This window comes from Pseudophryne corroboree, chromosome 7 (assembly GCF_028390025.1).
Source record: "Pseudophryne corroboree isolate aPseCor3 chromosome 7, aPseCor3.hap2, whole genome shotgun sequence".
NCBI classification, from domain to species: Eukaryota; Metazoa; Chordata; class Amphibia; order Anura; family Myobatrachidae; genus Pseudophryne; species Pseudophryne corroboree.
The window spans coordinates 193,101,917-193,128,133 of NC_086450.1; the positions used below are offsets into that span (position 1 = coordinate 193,101,917).

Sequence of the window (26,217 nt, forward strand, 5' to 3'; positions counted from 1 at the left end):
TTTGTTAGGTTTTTTATTTTCAGGGAGCCCTGCTGGCAACAGGCTCCCTGCATCGTGGGACTGAGGAGAGAGAAGCAGACCTACTTAAATGCTAGACTCTGCTTCTTAGGCTACTGGACACCATTAGCTCCAGAGGGAGTCGGAACGCAGGTCTTACCCTCGCAGTTCGTCCCGGAGCCGCGCCGCCGTCCTCCTCACAGAGCCGGAAGATAGAAGCCGGGGGAGTATGAGAAGATAGAAGACTTCACAGGCGGCAGAAGACTTCAGATCTTCTCTGAGGTAACGTTACCGCTGCGCGCCATTGCTCCCACACACAACACACACGGCAGGCACTGATGGGTGCAGGACGCAGGGGGGTCGTCCTGTGCAGCAATTTAAACCTCTAGGACTGGCCAAAATATATGTATATGTGTGTGTGTATATATATATATATATATATATATATATCAATGGCGGCACTCAAAGGGACTTGAAATGGCATAAAAAAGGAGACCAAACTCCTAACAGCAAGTTAACGTTTCAGTTGTATTTGTCACAACTTTCGTCAGAACCAACAGACCGTACAATGAAAAAACATTTATACTTACACCCCTCTACGTGCTGAATTACATTCAGGTGTGGCGTTGTGGCGGGCCAGGATGACATCATCCACTTGCGGTGCGGGCCGTTCGTGTCGCTCCCCGTCCGCAGCCCACAGCTTCCCCCACCTGCTGCTACCACTCTCCTCTGCGGCCGTCGGGGACCGATGACGTGCACCGCACCACGTTGGATCCTCTGCTCCTCCTCCCGCCGCTACGTCAGTAACCTGGCAACCAAAGAATAAACAATTGTGCGAATGCCATGACCCGTCACCACAATACAAATCAGTATACAAAAAGCGCTCATCTTTGATACTTTCATGTAACCAACACAATTTATATTTCAATGCTAGTACTTTTAACCAAAACACATATATTCCTATCTAATGTATAAAGTGCTAAATACACATGTTCTAATATGGTCTCAGGAAAAACATTGTAGGCTTAATTGCTCGTTGAGACCCCCTGGAAACACCGTACCCAGCCGATGGATCCAGCGGGCCTCCCGTTGCAATAAAGCCCTGTTCCTATCACCTCCCCTAATGTTTTCTGTCTGTTGATCTGTGATCTTGTACCTCAAAGAGGCCAAACTATGTTTAAATTTCTGGAAGTGTCTAGGGACCGGCTGCGATTGCCCTTCACCTGATAAGGCTGCCCGTATACTTGAACGGTGCATTGCCATCCTCTCCCTAAATTGTCTTGTGGTTTTACCCACGTAGAACATACCACACGGACACCTGATGAAGTATACGACATGTGTACTTGTACACGTCAACACCTTATCTAATTTGATCCACTTTCCTGAGTGAGGGTGGGCAAAACCTGTTCTAGTTTCCATGAAGCTGCATGTCGTACAGCCCATGCATCTGTAACAACCCGTTTTTTTAGTTAAGAATGTTGTTTTAGGTGCAGGTTTCTGACTCGAGATATCATTATGTACCAGCCAGTCTTTCAAGTTCTTGTTCCGAGAGTAACTTGGAAAAAGAGAACAATCCCTAAACATACCTAAATTCTTATCAGATGTAATTATGTGCCATACATCCCGAGTTACTTTAGAAATCTCTCTACTAATGGGACTGTATTGTTGCACAAACGGAACTCTATTCTCAAGATTCTTTGATATTTTACATTTCTGTCCAAGCAGTTCCTTCCGATCCATTTTAAGTACCTTTTCTTTAGTCTCCATCAAACTAGACCACTAGTCTTAAAGTCTAGGGCTATCTTATGTATCTCTTGTTCTGTATTAGCAATGTCATCAGAAATTCTATGAGCCCTCACAAATTGTGAATAAGGTAAACTGAATTTAGTTGATGGTGGGTGGAAGCTAGACGCATGTAATACTGTGTTTTTATCTGTTGCTTTCTTGAACAGATTCGTATGAATCTGGCCCTCATGCAATGAAATTTCCACATCTAGGTAATTTACTTTTTCCTGACTGATCGTGGCTGTAAACTTAATGTTACTGTCCCTGTCATTAATCTGAGCTATAAAAGCTTCCAGTTCAAGTACAAAGCCCTGCCAAATTAACAACAAATCATCTATGTATCCCACAAAGAATTTAATCTAGTCTGCTATGGTCGGATCAGAGAAAAACAAAGCCTGTTCTACTTCAAACATAAAACAATTTGCAAAGGCAGGCGAAACACAACTGCCCATTGCACACCCCTGTCTTTGTTATAACCACTGGTTATCAAATAAAAAATAATTCCTAGTCTATGTGAGATACAATAGATGAAGAAACAATGATAAATCCGGACCTTGATATTCAGGACTAGCTGACAGAAGACGTCTGGCTGCCTCTACACCCCTTCCATGTGGGATGTTGGTGTAGAGGCTCACCACGTCTAAAGTGCATAACACACAACCTTCTGATAATACAGGCAATGTACGTAATTTATTAATGAGATTAGTAGTGTCTTTCAAGTAAGTGCTTTGAATCTGAATTACAGGTTGGAAGAAATGATCCAAATATTGTGATACTTTGTAATATACCGAATCTCTGGCCGATATTATCGGACGTCCGGGTGGCCTAATTGTGTCTTTATGAATTTTCGGTATAGTATAAAAAACCGGGGCTACCGGAAAATCTTGTATCAATGCATTTTGTACATTAATTGAAATGAGGTTATCCCTAACTGCTTCAGCCAGGATCACTTTCAGCTCCTTGTTATATTTAATCGTTGGATCTGTCGGTAATCGCTCATATACTAAAGGATCCAACAACTGTCTGTAAGCTTCATCCTTATAGTCCGATAGATCTTGAACTATAATGCCACCCCCCTTGTCCGCTGGGCGTATTACGATGTTCGGGTCATTGCTCAAAGAGATTAATGCTTCCCGCTCCCCCTTGGACATATTGTCTCTAACGTGGAGGATTTTTGGCCATCTGAGAAACTTTAGAATCCACGACTCGTGCAAAACATTAAGGAGGAATTGGTAGTGTTTGGATCAAATGTTGATGTTTCTTTCAATTTAATGGGTATGTCTGATATATCTCCATCTCCAGTTTATTTGCTAACCAGTGGTTTCAACAAAGACGGGTGTGCAATGGGCAGTTGTGTTTCGCCTGCCTTTGCAAATTGTTTTATGTTTGAAGTAGAACAGGCTTTGTTTTTCTCTGATCCGACCATAGCAGACAAGATTAAATTCTTTGTGGGATACATAGATGATTTGTTGTTAATTTGGCAGGGCTCTGTACTTGAACTGGAAGCTTTTATAGCTCAGATTAATGACAGGGACAGTAACATTAAATTTACGGCCACGATCAGTCAGGAAAAAGTAAATTACCTAGATGTGGAATTTCATTGCATGAGGGCCAGATTCATACGAATCTGTTCAAGAAAGCAACAGATAAAAACACAGTATTACATGCGTCTAGCTTGCACCCACCATCAACTAAATTCAGTTTACCTTATTCACAATTTGTGAGGGCTCATAGAATTTCTGATGACATTACTAATACAGAACAAGAGATACATAAGATGGCCCTAGACTTTAAGGCTCGTGGGTATAAGTGGTCTAGTTTGATGGAGACTAAAGAAAAGGTACTTAAAATGGATCGGAAGGAACTGCTTGGACAGAAATGTAAAATATCAAAGAATCTTGAGAATAGAGTTCCGTTTGTGCAACAATACAGTCCCATTAGTAGAGAGATTTCTAAAGTAACTCGGGATGTATGGCACATAATTACATCTGATAAGAATTTAGGTATGTTTAGGGATTGTTCTCTTTTTCCAAGTTACTCTCGGAACAAGAACTTGAAAGACTGGCTGGTACATAATGATATCTCGAGTCAGAAACCTGCACCTAAAACAACATTCTTAACTAAAAAAACGGGTTGTTACAGATGCATGGGCTGTACGACATGCAGCTTCATGGAAACTGGAACAGGTTTTGCCCACCCTCACTCAGGAAAGTGGATCAAAATAGATAAGGTGTTGACGTGTACAAGTACACATGTCGTATACTTCATCAGGTGTCCGTGTGGTATGTTCTACGTGGGTAAAACCACAAGACAATTTAGGGAGAGGATGGCAATGCACCGTTCAAGTATACGGGCAGCCTTATCAGGTGAAGGGCAATCGCAGCCGGTCCCTAGACACTTCCAGAAATTTAAACATAGTTTGGCCTCTTTGAGGTACAAGATCATAGATCAACAGACAGAAAACATTAGGGGAGGTGATAGGAACAGGGCTTTATTGCAACGGGAGGCCCGCTGGATCCATCGGCTGGGTACGGTGTTTCCAGGGGGTCTCAACGAGCAATTAAGCCTACATGTTTTTCCTGAGACCATATTAGAACATGTGTATTTAGCACTTTATACATTAGATAGGAATATATGTGTTTTGGTTAAAAGTACTAGCATTGAAATATAAATTGTGTTGGTTACATGAAAGTATCAAAGATGAGCGCTTTTTGTAAACTGATTTGTATTGTGGTGACGGGTCATGGCATTCACACAATTGTTTATTCTTTGGTTGCCAGGTTACTGACGTAGCGGCGGGAGGAGGAGCAGAGGATCCAACGTGGTGCGGTGCACGTCATCGGTCCCCGACGGCCGCAGAGGAGAGTGGTAGCAGCAGGTGGGGGAAGCTGTGGGCTGCGGACGGGGAGCGACACGAACGGCCCGCACCGCAAGTGGATTATGTCATCCTGGCCCGCCACAACGCCACACCTGAATGTAATTCAGCACGTAGAGGGGTGTAAGTATAAATGTTTTTTTCATTGTACTCACGTGTGATGTATATGATATCAATGGCAGCACTCAAAGGGACTTGAAATGGCATAAAAAAGGAGACCAAACTCCTAACAGCAAGTTAACGTTTCAGTTGTATTTGTCACAACTGTCGTCAGAACCAACAGACATGGTTCTGACGACAGTTGTGACAAATACAACTGAAACGTTAACTTGCTGTTAGGAGTTTGGTCTCCTTTTTTATGCCATTTCAAGTCCCTTTGAGTGCTGCCATTGATATCATATACATCACACGTGTGTTGGAGGGCACCGGGGCATCGTAAGAAGGAGGGATTGAGTGCCGGACACACACAGTCTATATATATATATATATATATATATATATATATATATATATACTCTGAGGGCTGTATATAGGAAATCCCCCACCAGTTTTTTAAAAGAAATCGAGCGGGACCGAAGCCCGCCGCTGAGGGGGCGGAGCTTGATCCCTCAGCACTAACCAGCGCCATTTTCTCCACAGCACACCGCTGAGAAGCTGGCTCCCCGGACTCTCCCCTGCTGAACACGGTGACAGAGGGTTTTAAAGAAGGGGGGGCACATAATTTGGCGCAGTAAATATATATAGTAAAAGCGCTATATCTATCTGGGAATTTTTTCCAAGGTCATTGGCGCTGGGTGTGTGCTGGCATACTCTCTCTCTGTCTCTCCAAAGGGCCTTGTTGGGGAACTGTCTCCAGATTAGAGATTTCCCTGAGTGTGTGGGGTGTCGGTACGCGGGTGTCGGCATGTCTGAAGCGGAAGGCTCTTCTAGGGAGGAGGTGGAGCAAATGAGTGTGGTGTCTCCATCGGCAACGCCGACACCTGACTGGTTGGATATGTGGAATGTTTTAAATGCAAATGTGAATTTATTACACAAAAGGTTGGACAAAGCAGAGTCCAGGGAATGTACAGGGAGTCAAGCCCTGCCTTTCACTATGTCGCAGGGACCTTCTGGGTCTCAAATGCGCCCACTATCCCAAGTAATAGACACTCATACCGACACGGATTCTGACTCCAGTGTCTACTACGATGATGCGAAGTTGCAGCCAAAATTGGCTAAAAGTATTCATTATATGATTATTGCAATAAAAGAGGTGTTGTATATCACAGATGACCCCTCTGTACCTGACACGAGGGTCCACATGTTTAAAGAAAAGAAGCCTGAGGTTACTTTTCCCCCTTCACCTGAGCTAAATGAGTTGTTTGAAAGGGCTTGGGAAACTCCAGACAAGAAACTGCGAATTCCCAAAAGGATTCTTATGGCGTATCCTTTCCCGGCTAAGGACAGGATACGGTGGGAATCCTCCCCAAGGATGGACAAAGCGTTGACACGCTTATTGAAAAAGGTAGCGCTGCCATCTCAAGATACCGCAACCCTCAAGGATCCTGCTGATCGCAGGCAGGAGACTACCTTGAAGTCAATTTACACACATACTGGTACATTACTCAGACCGGCGATAGCGTCGGCTTGGGTTTGTAGCAGCGTGGACAGATACCTTATCTGCCGATATCGATACGCTGGATAAGGAAACCATTTTATTGACCCTGGGTCATATTAAGGATGCTGTCCTATATATGAGGGATGCTCAGAGAGACGTTGGCCTACTGGGTTCCAGAGCCAACGCTATGGCAATTTCTGCTAGGCAAGCCCTATGGACCCGACAATGGACGGGTGATGCCGACTCGAAGAGGCATATGGAGGTTTTGCCTTACAAGGGTGAGGAATTGTTTGGGGAAGGTCTCACGGACCTGGTTTCCACAGCTACTGCAGGTAAATCAACTTTTTTGCCTTATGTTTCCTCACAGCCTAAGAAAACGCCACATTATCAGATGCAGTTCTTTCGGTCGCATAAATCCAAGAGAGTATGGGGATCTTCCTTTCTTGCCAGAGGTAAGGGCAAGGGGAAAAAGCTGCCAACTACAGCTAGTTCCCAGCAGCAGAAGTCCTCCCCGGCTTCTACAAAATCCACCGCATGACGCTGGGGCTCCGCTGAGGGAGTCCGCCCCAGTGGGGGCACGTCTTCGACTTTTCAGCCATGTCTGGGTTCACTCACAGGTGGATCCCTGGGCAATAGACATTGTTTCCCAGGGTTACAAGCTGGAATTCAAAGAGGTGCCTCCTCGCCGGTTTTTCAAATCGCCCCTACCGGCTTCTTCCCCAGAGAGGGAGGTAGTTTTAGATGCGATTCAAAAATTGTGTCTTCAACAAGTGGTGGTCAAAGTTCCCCTGCTTCAGCAGGGGATGGGGTATTACTCAACCCTGTTTGTGGTCCCGAAACCAGACGGTTCGGTCAGACCCATTCTGAATTTAAAATCCTTAAACCTATACTTAAAAAGGTTCAAGATGGAATCGCTCAGAGCGGTCATCGCCAGCCTGGAGGGGGGCGGATTATATGGTGTCCCTGGACATAAAGGATGCATACCTTCATGTCCCCATATATCCTCCTCATCAGGCGTTCCTGAGATTTGCTGTACAGGATTGTCATTACCAATTTTAGACGTTGCCGTTTGGGCTTTCCACGGCCCGAGGGTTTTCACCAAGGTAATGGCGGAAATGATGGTGCTCCTGCACAAGCAGGGAGTCACAATTATCCCGTACTTGGACGATCTCCTAATAAAAGCGAGATCAAGAGAGCAGTTGCTGAACAGCGTATCTTTGTCATATTTCCCCCACTGCATATCGGGATGATGTATGAGAACAAGTGAACTATAGGATCATCGATAAAGCGCTGGTTAAGTTTAACACTTTATTTGTTTTTTCTGTGTGCACTATTGGTGAGGGTGTAAGGATACCTCTGTAAGTGTTACACTGACTGTCAGCTTGTGCGCACGGGACTGTTCTTCCATTCTTTGTCCACTGTACAACAGCGGTCGCCAACCTGTCACTCGTCAGCGACGGGTTGCTCATCACCACTTCCTAGGGGGTTCACTACGGTATGCCGGCGGTCGGGCTCCCGGCGACCAGCATACCGGCGCCGGGAGCCCTACCGCCGGCTTACCGACAGTGTGGCGAGCGCAAATGAGCCCCTTGCGGGCTCGCTGCGCTCGCCACGCTATTTTATTCTCCCTCCAGGGGGGTCGTGGACCCCCACGAGGGAGAATAAGTGTCGGTATGCCAGCTGTCGGGATCCCGGCGCCGGTATAATGTGCGCCGGGATCCCGTCAGTCGGCATACTGAAGACCACCCCTTCCTAGGTAGCTTACGCGTCGGTGAGTGCATAATATGGTGCCAGCCAATTAGAGCTTGCGCACCAGCAGCACCGGCTCCTGATTGGCTGTCAGTCCGCAAGCTTTGATTGCGCCATATTTCAAATGGCTGCGCGGCTGGAGACGTCCGCGTCAGGACTTCAGTGAGGGGCAGGAGACTGAGGCGCGCCCTGTGCTAGTGCGCTCTCCTCCCCTCATCTCCTCTCCTCAGACACACACAAGTGAGCGACGGCAGAGCCCAAAAATGGTAAGCACTACTGGTATCTGTCACTAATGGGGCATTACATGTATCTGGCATTGCTGGGGGGCATCACATGTATCTGGCACTGCTGTGGGGCATCACATGTATCTTGTACTGCTGGGGGGCATCACATGTATCTGGTACTATGCTGGGGGGCATTACTTGTGTATCTGGCACTATGCTGGTGGACATTACGTGTATTTGGCACTATGCCGGTGGACATTATGTGTATCTGGCACTATGCTGGTGGACAGTATGTGTGTCTGGCACTATGCTGGTGGACATTATGTGTATCTGGCACTATGCTGGTGGACATTATGTGTATCTGGCACTCTGCTGGTGGACATTAGGTGTATCTGGCAATATGCAGGTGGACATTATGTGTATCTGGCACTTTCCTGGGGGGCATTTCTTGTGTATCTGGCACTATGCTGAGGGGCATTACTTCTGTATCTGGCACTATGCTGGTGGACATTGCTTGTGTATCTGGCACTAAGCTGGGGGACATTACTTGTGTATCTGGCACTCTGCTGGGGGCATTACTTGTGTATCTGGCACTATGCTGATGGGCATTACGTATAGTTGTGAGGCCACGCACACTTTTGCAAGGTCACACTTACTTTTGCAAGGCCACACCCACTTCCACAGGAAAGCACACACATTCAGCACGCGCATTGGAGTGAGGGGGTAGCTCTTCTAGAGGTTTCATTTGCCGAAAAGTATCTTACACCCCAATTAAGGTTGGAGACCACTGCTGTACAAGGTGGGATGAGACTATGGTCATTAATCTGGAAGAGTATATTGGCCCTCATTCCGAGTTGTTCGCTCGCAAGCGGATTTTAGCAGATTTGCTCATGCTAAGCCGCCGCCTACTGGGAGTGAATCTTAGCATCTTAAAATTGCGAACGATGTATTCGCAATATTGCGATTACACACCTCGTAGCAGTTTCTGAGTAGCTTCAGACTTACTCGGCATCTGCGATCAGTTCAGTGCTTGTCGTTCCTGGTTTGACGTCACAAACACACCCAGCGTTCGCCCAGACACTCCTCCGTTTCTACAACCACTCCTGCGTTTTTTCCGGAAACGGTAGCGTTTTTTCCCACACGCCCATAAAACGGCCTGTTTCCGCCCAGTAACACCCATTTCCTGTCAATCACATTACGATCGCCAGAACGATGAAAAAGCCGTGAGTAAAATTACTAAGTGCATAGCAAATTTACTTGGCGCAGTCGCAGTGCGGACATTGCGCATGCGCATTAAGCGGAAAATCGCTGCGATGCGAAGATTTTTACCGAGCGAACATCTCGGAATGAGGGCCATTGTGCACAACTCTACGTGCTATTCATTGTAAGGTCTCTCAAGCATATCTCACAAGGTGTTTCCTCATTTTGCAGGTGAATATTTGATAGTAGAGTAGCTATTTTCTATTCTATTATGGAAGGTTGTCACTATGGAGAACTAGTCTCCTGTGATGGGAAGTTGTTTTCAGCAGTGTGCACAGGGTATGTTGTGTCCTCAAAAGTCCATCTTACTGATCAATATTCTGGAATTTTGGGTTCAGATGGACTGTGATTAGCTGGCTCACCCGGTGGGCAATTGTAGCGCCCAGGTGTGAGGTAGGCATCTTGCATGTTGCAGTGGGCAGAACATTTTGTTCACGTGTTATCAGTGACCCACATTCCAAGGGTGGACTTTCCGAAATGTTGATCCGTGGACCCAAGAGATTAATCCCTTCAATGTTTGGCAATGTGCAGTTGTGCAGATCTGTGGTACCCCAGAAATAAATATATTGGCATTGCTACTAAGTCACAAGCTGCCCCTCTACATCTCCTTTCTTTGGGGCGTTTCTTATAGATGGGGTGAAGTTTCTGAGTCTGTTTGAGTTTGTTTGCCCTACACCACTGATTCCTTGTATTCTAAATAAGGTCAGACAAAAAGGGGAGATGGTATTGTTAGCACCAATGTTGTTGGTCTCTTGATCTGTTATGCTGGAGACCTTGATTCCATGGCTCTTAAAGCCAAGGTTTTAAGCATAAAATCATTGCTGAGCCAGCAATTGAGGCCATACTGCAGATAAAGTCCTCTGTTGTGGGTGTCATTTTTTTTAAACTCATTGTCTAGGTGTGAGGAGCAGTTTTCCTTCCTATTTTTTAATTTTTTAATTTTTTAGAAGGAGGGAGATGTACTGTCAAAACGTCTAAAGAGGACAAGTGAACTAGTTGCCTATAGCAACCTATCAGCTTCTAGTTAGCATTTATCAAGTACATTCTATAAAATGATTGCTAAAAGCTTGCTTCCTTAGAAGATTTGATACCTCTCCCTATTGCTACTTTCTCTAACGTCCTAGAGGATGCTGGGGACTTCGTAAGGACCATGGGGTATAGACGGGCTCCGCAGGAGACATGGGCACTTTAAGAAAGATTTTGACTCTGGGTGTGCACTGGCTCCTCCCTCTATGCCCCTCCTCCAGACCTCAGTTTGAGACTGTGCCCAGAGGAGGATGGGTGCACTGCAGGGAGCTCTCCTGAGTCTCCTGCTAAGAAAGTATCTTTGTTAGGTTTTTTATTTTCAGGGAGCACTGCTGTCAACAGACTCCCTGCATCGAGGGACTGAGGAGAGAGGAGCAGACCTACTTAAATGATAGGCTCTGCTCCTTAGGCTACTGGACACCATTAGCTCCAGAGGGATTGGAACACAGGTTCGTCCTGGGCGTTCATCCCGGAGCCGCGCCGCCACCGTCCTCCTCACAGAGCCGGAAAAAAGAAGAAAGAAGGCTTCAAAGGCGGCAGAAGACTTCGTGAGCTTCACTGCGGTAATGCACAGCACTGCAGCTGTGCGCCATTGCTCCCATACACCTCACATACTCCGGTCACTGTAAGGGTGCAGGGTACAGGGCGCAGGGGTGGTGCCCTGGGCAGCAATATAAACCTCTCCTACGGCAAAATGAACTAGATACATGTACAGGTGGGCACTGTACATGTATATTAAAGAGCCCCCGCCATGTTTTACATATTTTGAGCGGGACAGAAGCCCGCCGCCGAGGGGGCGGGGCTTCTCCCTCAGCACTCACCAGCGCCATTTTTTCTCCACAGCACCGCTGAGAGGAAGCTCCCCGGACTCTCCCCTGCTTGACACACGGTGAAAGAGGGTTTTAAAGTAGGGGGGGGGGGGGCACATAATTGGCGCGTGTATGTATGTGTATATATATATATATATATATACATACTATAACAGCGCTACTGGGAAAACATTCTGTGTTTTTTCCTGGGTCATATAGCGCTGGGGTGTGTGCTGGCATACTCTGTCTGTCTCTCCAAAGGGCCTACAAGGGGAACCTGTCTTCAGAAAAGAGATTCCCTGTGTGTGTGGAGTGTGTCGGTACGCGTGTGTCGACATGTTTGACGAAGGCTCACCTAAGGAGGAGGGGGAGTGCATGATTGTCAGGTCGCCGTCGGCAACACCGACACCGGACTGGATGGATATGTGGAATGTCTTGAATGCTAATGTAAATTTATTACATCAGAGATTAGACAAAGCTGAGGCTAGGGAACAGTCAGGTAGTCAGACCGTGCCTGTCCCAGTGGCACCGGGACCTTCCGGGTCTCAAAAGCGCTCATTATCCCAGATCACTGACACAGATACCGACACGGATTCAGATTCCAGTGTCGACTATGAGGATGCAAAGTTACAGCCAAAAGTGGCTTAGGGTATTCGTTACATGATTATTGCTATTAAAGAGGTTTTGCATATCACTGAGGAACCCCCTGTCCCTGACACGAGGGTACACATGTATAAAGAGAAAAACCTGAGGTCACCTTTCCGTCCTCATATGAGCTAATCGAATTGTGCGAAAAGGCTTGGGAATCTCCAGACAGGAGATTACAAGTTTCCAAGAGGATTCTTATGGCGTATCCCTTCCCACAAAAGGACAGGATACGATGGGAATCTTCGCCTAAAGTAGACAAGGCGTTGACACGCTTATCAAAGAAGGTAGCACTGCCATCCCAGGATATGGCTACCCTCAAGGATCCTGCTGATCGTAAGCAGGAAGTTACCATGAAGTACATTTACACACATTCTGGTACTATTATTAGACCGGCTATGGCATCGGCCTGGGTTTGTAGTGCTGTCGCAGCATGGACAGATTCCTTATCTACGGAGATTGAGACCCTAGATAAGGATACCATTTTTATGACCCTAGGGCATATCAAGGATGCTGCGTTATATATGAGGGATGCTCAAAGAGACATTAGTTTACTAAGCTCCAGAATAAATGCTATGTCTATTTCTGCTAGGCGACTCTTGTGGACCCGGCAGTGGACGGGGGATGCCGACTCAAAGCGGCATATGGAGTCGTTGCCTTACAAGGGGGAGGAGTTGTTTGGTGAAGGCCTCTCGGACCTTGTCTCTACTGCTACAGCAGGTAAATCGAATTTTTTGCCTTATGTTCCCCCGCAACCTAAGAAGGCGCCACATTACCAAATGCAGTCCTTTCGTTCCAATAAAAACAAAAAGGTATGGGGTTCATACTTTCTTGCCAGAGGTAAAGGCAGGGGAAAAAAGCTGCACACAGCTAGTTCCCAGGAGCAGAAGTCCTCCCCTGCGTCTGCAAAATCCACTGCATGACGCTGGGGCTTCCCTGGGGCAGTCCGCTCAAGTGGGGGCACGTTTTCGATTTTTCAGCCACATCTGGGTCCACTCACAGGTGGATCCCTGGGCAATAGAGATTGTTTCCCGGGGATACAAGCTGGAATTCGAAGAGGTGCCTCCTCGACGGTTTTTCAAATCGGCCCTACCAGCTTCTCCTTCAGAGAGGGGAGTTAGTGTTAAATGCAATTCAAAAATTGTGTCTTCAGCAGGTGATAATCAAGGTTCCCCTTCTGCAACAAGGGAAGGGGTATTAGTCAACCCTGTTTGTGGTCCCGAAACCGGACGGTTCAGTCAGACCCATTTTGAATTTAAAATCCCTGAACCTGTACTTTAAAAAGGTTCAAGTTCAAGATGGAACCGCTCAGAGCGGTCATCGCCAGCCTGGAGGGGGGGGATTGGATGGTTTCCCTGGACATAAAGGATGCATACCTTCATGTTCCGATATTCCCTCCTCATCAGGCGTTCCTGAGATTTGCGGTACAGGACTGTCATTACCAATTTCAGACGTTGCCGTTTGGGCTTTCCACGGCCCCGAGGATTTTTACCAAGGTAATGGCGGAGATGATGGTGCTCCTGCGCAAGCAGGGTGTCACAATTATCCCATACTTGGACGATCTCTTCATAAAGGCGAGATCTCGAGAGAAGTTACTGGACAGCGTTTCACTGTCTGTGAGGACGTTACAGCAACACGGCTGGATTCTCAATATTCCGAAGTCGCAGCTGGTTCCTACAACGCGTCTGACCTTTTTGGGCCTGATTCTGGACACAGACCAGAGAAAGGTTTTTCTTCCGATGGACAAGGCTCAGGAGCTCATGGCTCTAGTCAAGAACCTATTAAAGCCAAAGACGGTTTCAGTGCATCACTGCACACGTGTCCTGGGGAAGATGGTGGCGTCTTACGAGGCCATCCCCTTCGGCAGGTTCCATGCGAGGACTTTTCAATGGGACCAACTGGACAAGTGGTCCGGGTCTCATCTACAAATGCATCAAAGGATCGTTCTGTCTCCCAGAGCCAGGGTATCTCTCCTGTGGTGGCTGCATAGTGCTCACCTCCTAGAGGGCCGCAGGTTCGGCATTCAGGACTGGATCCTGGTGACCACGGACGCAAGCCTCCGAGGTTGGGGAGCAGTCACACTGGGAAGAAATTTTCAAGGTCTCTGGTCAAGTCTAGAGACTTGTCTTCACATCAGCGTCCTGGAATTGAGGACCATATACAACGCCCTACGTCAAGCGGAGGCATTGCTTCGCGACAAGCCAGTCCTGATTCAGTCGGACAATGTCACAGCAGTAGCTCATGTAAACCGCCAAGGCGGCACAAGGAGCAGGGTGGCAATGGCAGAAGCCACCAGAATTCTTCGCTGGGCGGAAGGTCATGTAAGCGCACGGTCAGCAGTGTTCATTCCGGGAGTGGACAACTGGGAAGCGGACTTCCTCAGCAGACACGACCTGCATCCGGGAGAGTGGGGACTTCATCAGGAAGTCTTCGCACAGATCGTGGGTCAGTGGGGACTGCCCCAAATAGACATGATGGCGTCCCGTCTCAACAAAAAGTTAAAGCGGTATTGCACCAGATCAAGAGACCCTAAGGCGGTAGCGGTAGACGCCCTGGTGACACCTTGGGTGTTCAGGTCGGTCTATGTGTTTCCTCCTCTTCCTCTCATACCCAAGGTGTTGAGAATAATAAGACAAAGAGGAGTGAGAGCAATCCTCGTGGCTCCGGATTGGCCACAAAGGACTTGGTATCCAGATCTGCAGGAGTTGCTCACAGAAGATCCGTGGCCTCTTCCTCTACGGCAGGGCCCGCTGCAACAAGGGCCCTGTCTGTTCCAAGACTTACCGCGGCTGCGTTTGACGGCATGGCGGTTGAACGCCGGATCCTAGCGGAAAAAGGTATTCCGGATGAGGTCATTCCTACCCTGATCAAGGCTAGGAAGGACGTGACATCGAAACATTATCACCGCATATGGAGAAAATAGGTTTCTTGGTGTGAGGCCAGGAATTCTCCTACGGAGGAGTTCCATTTGGGCCGTCTCCTTCACTTCCTTCAGACTGGAGTGAATTTGGGCCTAAAATTAGGGTCCATAAGGGTTCAAATTTCGGCCTTATCCATTTTCTTTCAAAAAGAATTGACTTCTCTTCCTGAAGTACAGACTTTTGTGAAGGGAGTACTGCATATTCAGCCCCCGTTTGTGCCTCCGGTGGCGCCTTGGGACCTTAATGTGGTGTTAAGTTTCCTTAAGTCACATTGGTTTGAACCTCTCAACACGGTGGAGTTGAAGTACCTCACTTGGAAGGTGTTCATGTTGTTAGCCTTAGCTTCAGCAAGGCGAGTTTCGGAACTAGCGGCTTTGTCACATAAAAGCCCCTATCTGGTTTTTCATGTGGATAGGGCGGAATTGAGGACTCGTCCTCAGTTCCTTCCTAAGGTGGTCTCATCTTTTCATATGAACCCAACCTATTGTTGTGCCTGTGGCTACGCATGACTTGGAGGATTCCGAGTCCTTGGATGTGGTCAGGGCTTTGAAGATTTATGTGGCCAGAACAGCTAGAGTCAGGAAGACAGAAGCACTGTTTGTCCTGTATGCAGCCAACAAGGTTTGCGCTCCGGCTTCTAAGCAGACTATTGCTCGCTGGATCTGTAACACGATTCAGCAGGCTCATTCTACGGCAGGATTGCCGTTACCAAAATCGGTTAAGGCCCATTCCACTAGGAAGGTGGGCTCTTCTTGGGCGGCTGCCCGAGGGGTCTCGGCTTTACAGTTGTGCCGAGCAGCCACTTGGTCGGGTTCAAACACCTTTGCAATGTTCTATAAGTTTGATACCCTGGCTGAGGAGAACCTCCTGTTTGCTCAATCGGTGCTGCAGAGTCATCCGCACTCTCCCGCCCGTTTTGGAGCTTTGGTATAATCCCCATGGTCCTTACAGAGTCCCAGCATCCTCTAGGACGTTAGAGAAAATAAGATTTTACACCTACCGGTAAATCTATTTCTCGTAGTCCGTAGAGGATGCTGGGCGCCCGTCCCAAGTGCGGACTTCTCCTGCAAGACTTGTATATAGTTATTGCTTTAATAAGGGTTTTGTTATAGTTTCATCGGTTTGGACTGGGACTTTGGGGGTCATTCCGAGTTGTTCGCTCGCAAGCTGCTTTTAGCAGCTTTGCACACGCTAAGCCGCCGCCTACTGGGAGTGAATCTTAGCTTATCAAAATTGCTAACGAAAGATTAGCAGAATTGCGAATAGTCACTTCTTAGCAGTTTCTGAGTAGCTCCAGACTTACTCGGCATCTGCGATCAGTTCAGTCAGTTTCGTTCCTGGTTTGACGTCACAAACACACCCAGCGTTCGCCCAGACACTCCTCCGTTTCTCAAGCCACTCCCGCGTTTTTCCCAGAAACGGTAGCGTTTTTTCACACACACCCATAAAACGGCCAGTTTCCGCCCAGAAACACCCACTTCCTGTCAATCACATTACGATCACCAGAACGAAGAAAAAACCTCGTAATTCCATGAGTAAAATACCTAACTGCATAGCAAATTTACTTGGCGCAGTCGCACTGCGGACATTGCGCATGCGCATTAGCGACTAATCGCTCCGTTGCGAGAAAAATATAACGAGCGAACAACTCGGAATGACCCCCTATGTTGTTTGTTCATACTGTTAACTGGGTAGTTTATCACAAGTTATACGGTGTGATTGGTGTGGCTGGTATGAATCTTGCCCTTGGATTAACTAGAATCCTTTCCTCGTACTGTCCATCTCCTCTGGACACAGTTTCTCTAACTGAGGTCTGGAGGAGGGGCTTAGAGGGAGGAGCCAGTGCACACCCATAGTCAAAATCTTTCTTAAAGTGCCCATGTCTCCTGCGGAGCCCGTCTATACCCCATGGTCCTTACGGAGTCCCAGCATCCTCTATGGACTACGAGAAATAGATTTACCGGTAGGTGTAAAATCTTATTTTTACAGGTTTTTGCTCACAGTGGGCAGATGTATTAAGCCCGGAGAAGTGATAAAGCAGTGATAAGTGGAAGGGAATAATGCACCAGCCAATCAGCTCCTAACTGTCAATTTACATATTTGAGCTGATTGGCTAGTGTGTTATCACCTTGCATTTATCACTGCTTTATCACTTCTCCGGACTTAATACATCTGCCCCAGTGTTTTTTCAGTGCACATGGGTGCAGATTGCAGATGCTGGTGTGGGCCACTTAAACCAGATTTTGAAGCTTGTAGTTCGTCTTTGAGCTGGCAGCATATACTCATTATTGTCCAAACCTGGCTTTCTATTAAGAGGTGGTTCTTGGTTTTCTCACCGCGACTGAAGTCAGATGAGCTGGAAACGTAAGCGTTTCCATAATGCGTGCAATGTGTGCAGCGCACATGGGCCACTGAGTCCAGGGGGCCCACACAACACATCCTGCACCAATATTTAATTACTTACCTCTCCGCAGTCCTACATCAGCGCTGTTAATGCAGGAGAAATCACTTGCTATATGGTGCAGCGGTCATTTTTCCAGCGATTCACGCATGCGCAGTACAGATTTGGCTCTAGGGATTTGGCTCTAGGAACATGGCGGTGCCATGTTTTCAGAGACCCGTACATGTGCACCAGTGATTAGTCTCCGAGAACATGGCGGGTGCCATGTTTCTGGAGTCTGCAGCACCGCAGAGGAGTCTGCACATGGGTCCCCTCCTCTCTTAAGCTGCCTCTGGCGGGAAACTAGAGTCATACTTGTACCCTCACCTTTGCAGTTCACTATAGTAGGCTACTCATTCTAAAGTACAGAACTCCTACACGTCTGGTGAGGGTGGGTTTAGGGCGTTTCATCACCTGCCTCCCACTGAAGAAGAGGAAAAGGGGATATTTGTACTTATTGTACTGATAAATTCCAGGACACAGACCATGGCAAACAGGCACACAAGTCTCCTCTGCTTGTCTCCTCGTTGACCTCATTGGTAACAAAGAAGGAGCAGGGGTGGCATAAGGAGGAAAAGGAGTTACTTCTTACTTTTCCCAGTGCCCTTTCTCCCATCAACACACTGCACTGAAAGCCTCCGCCAGTGTCGGATTGGGGCATGTAGGGCCCACCGGGTGGGATGCAGTGGTAGGTGCCCACGTTAGGCGTGTGACCAGTCTGCAAAGGGGATGGGGTCTGCCACCTCATTGGTTTGACTAACCATTAGAGATAGCAACATCTTGACCCCTTCATAAATATATACAGTAAATTCAGCTGCTGCATGCATGATAATGTGCCAGATTAATAACAGATTAATAACAGCAATGCACTGTGGAAAGTTCAAGTGCACAGTCTGGAACCTGATCCTTAGAGCAGGAGGTGGGCTCACTGGTGGTTTCCCCTGTACCCCTGTGGGCCAGTCCAAGCCTGGCCTCCGCTGACCTACAGCCTGTAAGAACAGGTAAATACAAAAGTCCTGAACTATGAACAATCTAGGCTGGTCTGATAACCAGGACATAACCAGGACATGTAGCACAATGCAGTTTATCCAAAATAATAAGACTAATTTCTCAAATATTTATGTAAATATCTGACTTTACTGTGTGTAGTCAACATTGCATTTATTAAGGTGAAAAGCATTCAGTCAAATCAAATCAGACAAATGTTTGCTGATAAAACAGAACTTCCAACCTGATCAATACAATCGGTACATAATATCCTGCTTTTATTTTCCTGTTGCCTTTCCAGGAGTTATACATTTACAACTTTACAACATCATTCATTAGTTCAGCCCAGGTAACTTTAATCTGGTTAAAAGGTTGGGAAATGCTAAGCAAATTACAGTGTATCAGATGGAATGTCTCATTACAGAAGGCCAGCAAGTGCCAGCATGATTTTCTAAGGTCATTTGTACTGTAAACATTGAGAACGAATGACAATTCTGCATATTCACATTGTTTAAAGTTGTGATTTGCCCCCAGTTTAGCACAGTACAAGGCTGGAAGTAGCACAGGAGGAGAGAGAGTGGAAAATGAAAGAGCTGGCATATTAACTTTATTATTAATATTCCACTTTGTTATAACTGTAACAATTCTTTAATGTGTTACAAATGCTAATTAGAAATTTAAATTACCTGCTGCAGGTGAAAGAGACGATTGATAATGTCTCACATAGATACACTAGAAAGAAAATGTTGGTTCACGGCATAAATTATGTAATCAGATATATAAAAAATATATTTTTATAGTAAAGATGATCTGTTTTTTTTTTCACAATGTAATGGAGAGATACAGTATGTTTTAAAAATACAAATTCAATTTAGACATATACGTATAATGACAAGGAATAATATCCAATGTTAAAAAAAATCCCACAAAAATGTTTACCACTGGAAAACAATAAATCTGTGCATTTAGATTAAAACTGATAATTAATCTATTTATATTTTAGGGAATAGCACAGAAATATCAGCCCCAACAATTTAAGGAGCAAAGTTTTAATTTGTCAGTAAAGCAGTAGTAGAGGTAGTTAGTGTGTCATAAAATGAAACCTAGGGGGGAATCAGGGGCGCTTTAACAGAGGAGGAGGCCTGTGTTCAGCCTCCTCCGTTCGTGCCCCCTCCTCTCTGCCCGGAGCACTGTAGAGTCTGAGCATTAGAGGGCTCAGACTCTACTGCGCATGTGCAGATCTCCGGGAAAATGGTGTGGTGGCCATTTTCCCTGAGATTTCTCTACTGCGCATGCGCAAAACTCAGTGAAAGTGGCCACTGAGCCATTTTCACTGTGTTTTCAAAACACTGCGGATGCCGGCGCTGGACTCCGTATGGGTGAGTATTTTAAAAATGGGTGCAGCGTGTGCGGTGGGGGCCCCCTCTGGACTCAAGGGCACGTGTGCACCGCACACACTGCACCCATTATAGAAACGCCAGTGGGGGGAATGTAATATGGTGTGAGAATCAGAAAGTGAGAGATTTTAGGAGAGTTCTGTTTTGTTTTTTTAAAGTGGCAATTATTTACATGGCAAAACCAAGTCGATTTTGCCATGTAAATGATTGCCACTTTAAAAAAAACTCGCCCAAAATCTCTCACTATCTGATTCTCACACCCTGTTACAGCCCCCCCATAGTGTAAGAATGCAGCAAATGGAAGGTAAATCAAACAGTTGTAATACTCTATAAGAATAGCCCATTGTGGGACTTTCTTGGAGTATTATTCCTTGCATTACACTGAAAAACAATCTTCTTTTCTATAAAATTATTTTCCTGTGGCACAGTGGATCAATTTCACTCCCTTTTTAAATGAACCCCTAACATTTCAGTGTTAAATTCTATTCTTTGTTGGGATTTAAAAATAATGAATACAAAGGAGTAGCGTGTTGGAAAAGATGTCACAGTATAAAACTGTTTGGTAAGCACTGCCCTATTGTATTCTATAGAAAGAAGAACAGAAATGTTTTACTGACCGTAGTGCAGGTGCACAAATCATAAAAGTGGTCGAGCAATTGATGACTGCATATTAAATTACTGGAATGCACTTAACCTTTTCTTCTTTGCATTATATTGGCTTACAGTGTGCTATTTTGGTATATCGGCAGCTATTGCGTAATTGTAGCTTAGCAGGTAGTATTTTGGCTGTCTCTCACATCTATAGAGATGTAATAATATCCTAATTTCCCTCACTTAAGACATCCAACACCTTAAGTTGGGCCTTATACCACCTTTCACGAGATCCGGACATTCAGAAATCGCTTTACCAGGAGGTGACCACAGTTATTCCAGGAGAAAAAATTCCCACTGCAGAGGATCTCTCCAAAATGCCTCTGTTGAAGGCTGTGATTAAGGAAACACTGCGGTAGGTGGAAGACCAAGTTTATAACCTGATGTATTTTTACTTAGGCAGAATTTTATGGGGTCACTCTGTCCATGGTAGCAAACAAACAACCCTGACAGCTTGGAGATTAGTATTCATAAGTACTCACATGAACATTATCTCTTATATTTAGTTTTAATTTTGATATTTAAGGGGGGTATCCAACTAAATTTTTAGACACAAAAACTGTGTTTTTCGTGATTATTTTTCTTTTAGAAATGATTTTTTATCCAATTAGCCACCAATTTTTCTGGGCAAAAATGTTTCATTATTCATGCAAAAACACACAGGATCTGCGAAAAGTTGCGGACTTATGTGTTTTCATGGCCGTGGTTTGGGAAAAAATGCCTTGTTATCGGGGATTTGGCAGGCAGACGGAAAAAAATCCCTGATAAGTGCCTGATTCAAGGCAAATTGGATAGCCCCAGGGGAGGTAATTAGCCACAGTAAATTACTGCAGCTACTTGGATACCTCCCATAGTGTTTCAGCAGAAAATTGTTTACATTATATAAAGAGTACTTTGATAGTTACATAAAAGGTATGGGATGCCAGTGGTGGTGAGGGTCATAAGTGAGTGTATATGTGAAAATGTCAATTCCAAATAAGACAGTTCTCAGTCAGAGTCCGCCATCTATAGAAACAGGGAGGGGTGGACGAAGCTACTTACCTAGTTGGTGGAAGAGTCATTGGCTTATTCTATTAATAATCACTGCCTATATAACGATGGAAAATAGCATATGCAGCTGCTCCTTATCTATAACAATCTATTGTCTGTTTTATTTAGGATGTATCCAGTTGTGCCAACTAATGCCAGAGTGGCCGCTGAGAAGGATGTAGTGATTGGAGACTATTCCTTTCCAAAAGATGTAAGTGGATCAGGGCTAAGTAAAGACAGCAAAGGGAGTGTTCATATCCTTACAGTCCATGAGTTTATATTCCTAGTCGCGTTTACCTTACAACATTTTAAAAATAAAATCGTGAAAATGAAACGGTTCTTGCTATCTTTCTGTGATCATGCCTAGTTACTGAAAGATAAGTCACCTGGTGTGCACTGGAAACTGTTTTTCCATCATGGCACTAATTAAAATAGATTTACTGACCGGCGAGCTAAATGTTCAGCTCATTTTAAAATCTGCACAATCCAAACATTTGTGTTGCAATATGACTGCAGGTATGGACATCAGATGGAGGCTAAATGCCTGGATTTTATTTTATGTGCCAATTTACGGTAACTGAAACCACAGTTTGACTGTGAATTGTTTTCTTCTCTTCTCATGTAGACATTGTTTGTATTGGCTCATTATGTCATGTCCCGGGATGAGAGAAATTTCCCAGAACCAAATAAATTTAATCCTCGGCGATGGTTACGAGATCAGAAGATAAAAAACAACCCGTTTAGCTCCATCCCCTTTGGATATGGCATTCGAGCCTGTGTTGGGCGTCGGATTGCGGAGCTGGAAATGTATCTGGCCTTATCTCGGGTAAGTTATAATATTGCTCCATCTCGGTCCAGTGCATTTTACAAGGCAGTGTCTGATCAACTGAGACCCGGCAACCAGTCTTAACACGCCATTCACTTTACTGTGAGATCCAGTAGCGAGTTTCTGGTGAAAAGGGAGGGGTACAGGGAGAGGTCTCACACTGTCCTACTACCAAAGGTATGTGACTTTGAGAATACACTTAAGTAATATAACTTAATATATAGGCCCTCATTCCGAGTTGATCGGTCGCAAGGCGAATTTAGCAGAGTTACACACGCTAAGCCTACGCCTACTGGGAGTGTATCTTAGCTTCTTAAAATTGCGACCGATGTATTCGCAATATTGCGATTACAAACTACTTAGCAGTTTCAGAGTAGCTTCAGACTTACTCTGCCTGTGCGATCAGTTCAGTGCTTGTCGTTCCTGGTTTGACGTCACAAACACACCCAGCGTTCGCCCAGACACTCCTCCGTTTCTCCAGCCACTCCTGCGTTTTTTCCGGAAACGGTAGCGTTTTCATCCACACGCCCCTAAAACGCCGTGTTTCCGCCCAGTAACACCCATTTCCTGTCAATCACATTACGATCGCCGGAGCGATGAAAAAGCCGTGAGTAAAAATACTATCTTCATTGTTAAATTACTTGGCGCAGTCGCAGTGCGAATATTGCGCATGCGTACTAAGCGGATTTTCATTGCGATGCAAAATACCGACCGATCAACTCGGAATGAGGGCCATAGTCCGTGAGTGCCCAATTTAGGAATACTACTTTTTGTTTACTAGTAAAGGTAGGTTTACAGATTTGTCCTCTTAGTTTGTTGCTGCATAGCGTGCAAGTCGCGGCACACAAATCACGGCATATCGGGATCATGCATACACAAACTCCCACATCCCATACACAGAGCATTGAAAGCTACCAGGTGCGACTGAGCGCTGCCTGACGCAGCATATCATTACGCATCGCAGCAGCAAAAGAAACAGAAAACTAAGAGGACACATCTGTATACAATATATTTTGGGAGGATTAAGTTCTTTCTGGAAAATGGCATACAGCCAGGGGTCCAAAGTAACCCAGTTGTAGGACATATAGGGGCTGATTCTGAGTTGAGAGTGAAGCAAAAATAGCAAGTAACTTTGCACCTGGATAAACGGGTGTAGTATGGTATGCCGGCGGTCTGGCTCCCGGCGACCAGCATACCGGCGCCGGTAGCCCGACCGCCGGCATACCGACAGTGTGGCGAGCGCAAATGAGCCCCTTGCGGGCACGGTGGCGCGCTACGTGCGCCACGCTATTTTATTCTCCCTTCAGGGGGGTCGTGGACCCCCACGAGGGAGAATAAGTGTCGGTATGCCGGCTGTCGGGATTCCGGCGCCGGTATACTGTGCGCCAGGATCCCAAGAGCCGGCATACTGAAGACCACCCGGATAAACCATGTTGCAAGACAAGGGCTGTGAATAGATTTATTATTTTTGCATGCAGGCTAAACAGTGGCACCTTTGTAGTGCTCAAATGCTGGGCAGCTTTATTTTTACTCTGCAATTTAGATTTCAGTTTGAACTCACCCCTCTCACAATCTCTCTGTATATTTTAAATCTGTCGTACTTGCTAAAGTGCAAAGTTTCTTGCCTTTTTTGCTTTACTTCCAACTCAGAATCAGCCCCATAGGTGCAAATACACAATTACATCCCAGTAAATTTTGCAGATGGTTCTTGCGAGTTTTAGCATTGCACATGAGTGGTCATTCCGAGTTGTTCGCTCGCTAGCAGTTTTTAGCATCCGTGCAAGCGCTATGCCGCCTCCCACTGGGAGTGGATTTTAGCTTAGCAGAAGTGCGAACGAAAGGATCAAAAAAAATTTGTGCAGTTTCAGAGTAGCTCCAGACCTACTCAGCGCTTGTGATCACTTCAGACTGTTCAGTTCCGGATTTGACGTCACAAACACGCCCTGCATTCTCCCAGCCACGCCTGCATTTTTCCTGGCACGCTTGCGTTTTTCCGAACACTCCCAGAAAACGGTCAGTTGACACCCAGAAACGCCCAATTCATGTCAATCACTCTGCGGCGGACATTGCGAATGAAAAGCCACGCTAGATCTTGTGTAAAACTATATCGGCTGTTATGAAAGTACGTCGCGCGTGCGCATTGCGCTGCATACGCATTCACAGAAGTGCCGCTTTTTCACTTAATCGCTGCGCTGCGAGCATTTTTATCTAGCGATCAACTCGGAATGACCCCCATGATTTGAGCACATGCATCTGCATGTGATTCAGAGTGCACCCGACACATCACAACCGTAACTCCTCTTGTGGTTGAATGGGTGTAACTGGGTGGTAAAGAGACATTTGGGGGTTATTTACCCCACCTACAGTGCAACATGGTTTTGACCAATTGCTAACTTTTTTGGTTTGCTAACAACTCTGAATAACCCCCATTTGTTTGTAGGCTAAGTTGACTGAGGGCGTGCAGGCATATTTCAGATGGATCTCATGCACCAGGTGTATGGTTGGAGCAAATGTGTGCATTTAATATTGATGGCAGATTCATGATGGCAATGCTACTGCATGGGGGAGTCCTGCACTGCATACAGGCAACTAGAGGCATTTATTGCCATTCGCACAAGTGCAATTGCTGCTGTCTCTTATACAACACTGCATTTGCCCCATATAGTGTAGAATGTCTACCCTCCATCTACGCTATTAGTGAGGTCAGTTGATGCGGGATTGCAGCCATACATCACTAGTGCAGACAACTATGAGAGGACAGGGCTCCTCCCCTCCTAGTTATTGTAGAATAGGAAGCTCCTAAATTAATTATGCAACTATACTGCCCCTATCCGTACACTTGAGGGCATTATTATTATTATTACATTTTATTTATAAGGCGCCACAAGTGTTTTGCAGCGCCGTACAAAGGACAGTACAGGGAGACAAAACTTAGCATTACAGTAAATAAATAACAGAAATAGAGTACAGGTAACAAAGAGCACCACAATTCTCAAGACATAATACAGCTAAAATGTAAGTAGTGAGGGAGTGATCATCGTACTACAAGGGGCTGGTGGCCATAGATGGAGATGAGCCTTTACCAGCAGGAGAAAAAGCAGGTAAAGATGGTCGCTGATTAGGAGAGAGCTGTGAGTGAAATGTTTCGAGAAGAGGGCTTAGATAACAAGAGGAAAGAGGGCCCTGTTCTGAAGAGCTAACAATCTAGTGGGAAGGGTCGACAGACTGATGACATGAGGTGCAAGCAAGCGGGAGGTAGCCTGATGGCAGTATGTAAGCAAAGCTGAGATGTTCTAGGCATGAGGCAGGGGGTTGGAGGAGCAGCCTCCGGACTAAGTTATGCATCAGGAGGATATGCTTTGATGAGTAGGTGGGTTTTTAGTGCCCGTTTGAGGCTTTGCAAGGTTGGGGAGAGTCTAATGGAGCAGGGGAGTGCGTTCCACTGAAGGGGTGCAGCATGGGCATAGTCTTGAACTCGTGCATGGGAAGCAGTGACCAGGACGGTGGAGATTCGACGGTCATTGGTAGACTTTAGGGGGCGGGAGGGAGTATGAAGGGAGAGGAGGTTGGAGATGTAGGCAGCAGTTTCAATTAGAGGGCATATTCAATTAGATGCAGGGTTTACCCCGCAGCTAATTGTAGGTTCATTTTACACAGAATCAATGGGTTAGCATATGTTAACCCAGTGATTACCATGTGGCGAAAAGGCTAACTACTTGAACATCTTTTCCCCACATGGTGCGATCAATTAGCTGCAGGGTAACCCTCGTAGATAATTGAATATACCCCTTAATGTGATACCAGTCATCATTATCATGGTGCACTTGCAAACAGCCTTATCCTTGGTGTAAACGATGCATCTGAAACAGACGTATTTACCCATATGCACATAGCCCACAGTTGTGTGGACATGCCATCACTGAGCTACGTGCAAATGCACCATGGAAATACGACCGAATCGTCCAGATATGCATGCCCTTGGTTCCGGACCATGCACAG

At 46.0% G+C, this 26,217-nt stretch overlaps 1 protein-coding gene across 1 annotated transcript in view; it reads left to right on the forward strand.

Annotated features, from left to right (window-relative positions):
- The window catches only part of LOC134944946 (sterol 26-hydroxylase, mitochondrial-like), a 184,593-nt gene that overhangs the window by 149,063 nt on the left and 9,313 nt on the right, over positions 1 to 26,217 (forward strand). Inside the window, exons 6-8 of the mRNA XM_063933893.1 lie at positions 20,552 to 20,718; positions 21,522 to 21,603; positions 22,018 to 22,218. Of these exons, the coding sequence (XP_063789963.1) occupies positions 20,552 to 20,718; positions 21,522 to 21,603; positions 22,018 to 22,218 (450 nt within the window). The remainder of the gene's footprint in view (positions 1 to 20,551; positions 20,719 to 21,521; positions 21,604 to 22,017; positions 22,219 to 26,217) is intronic.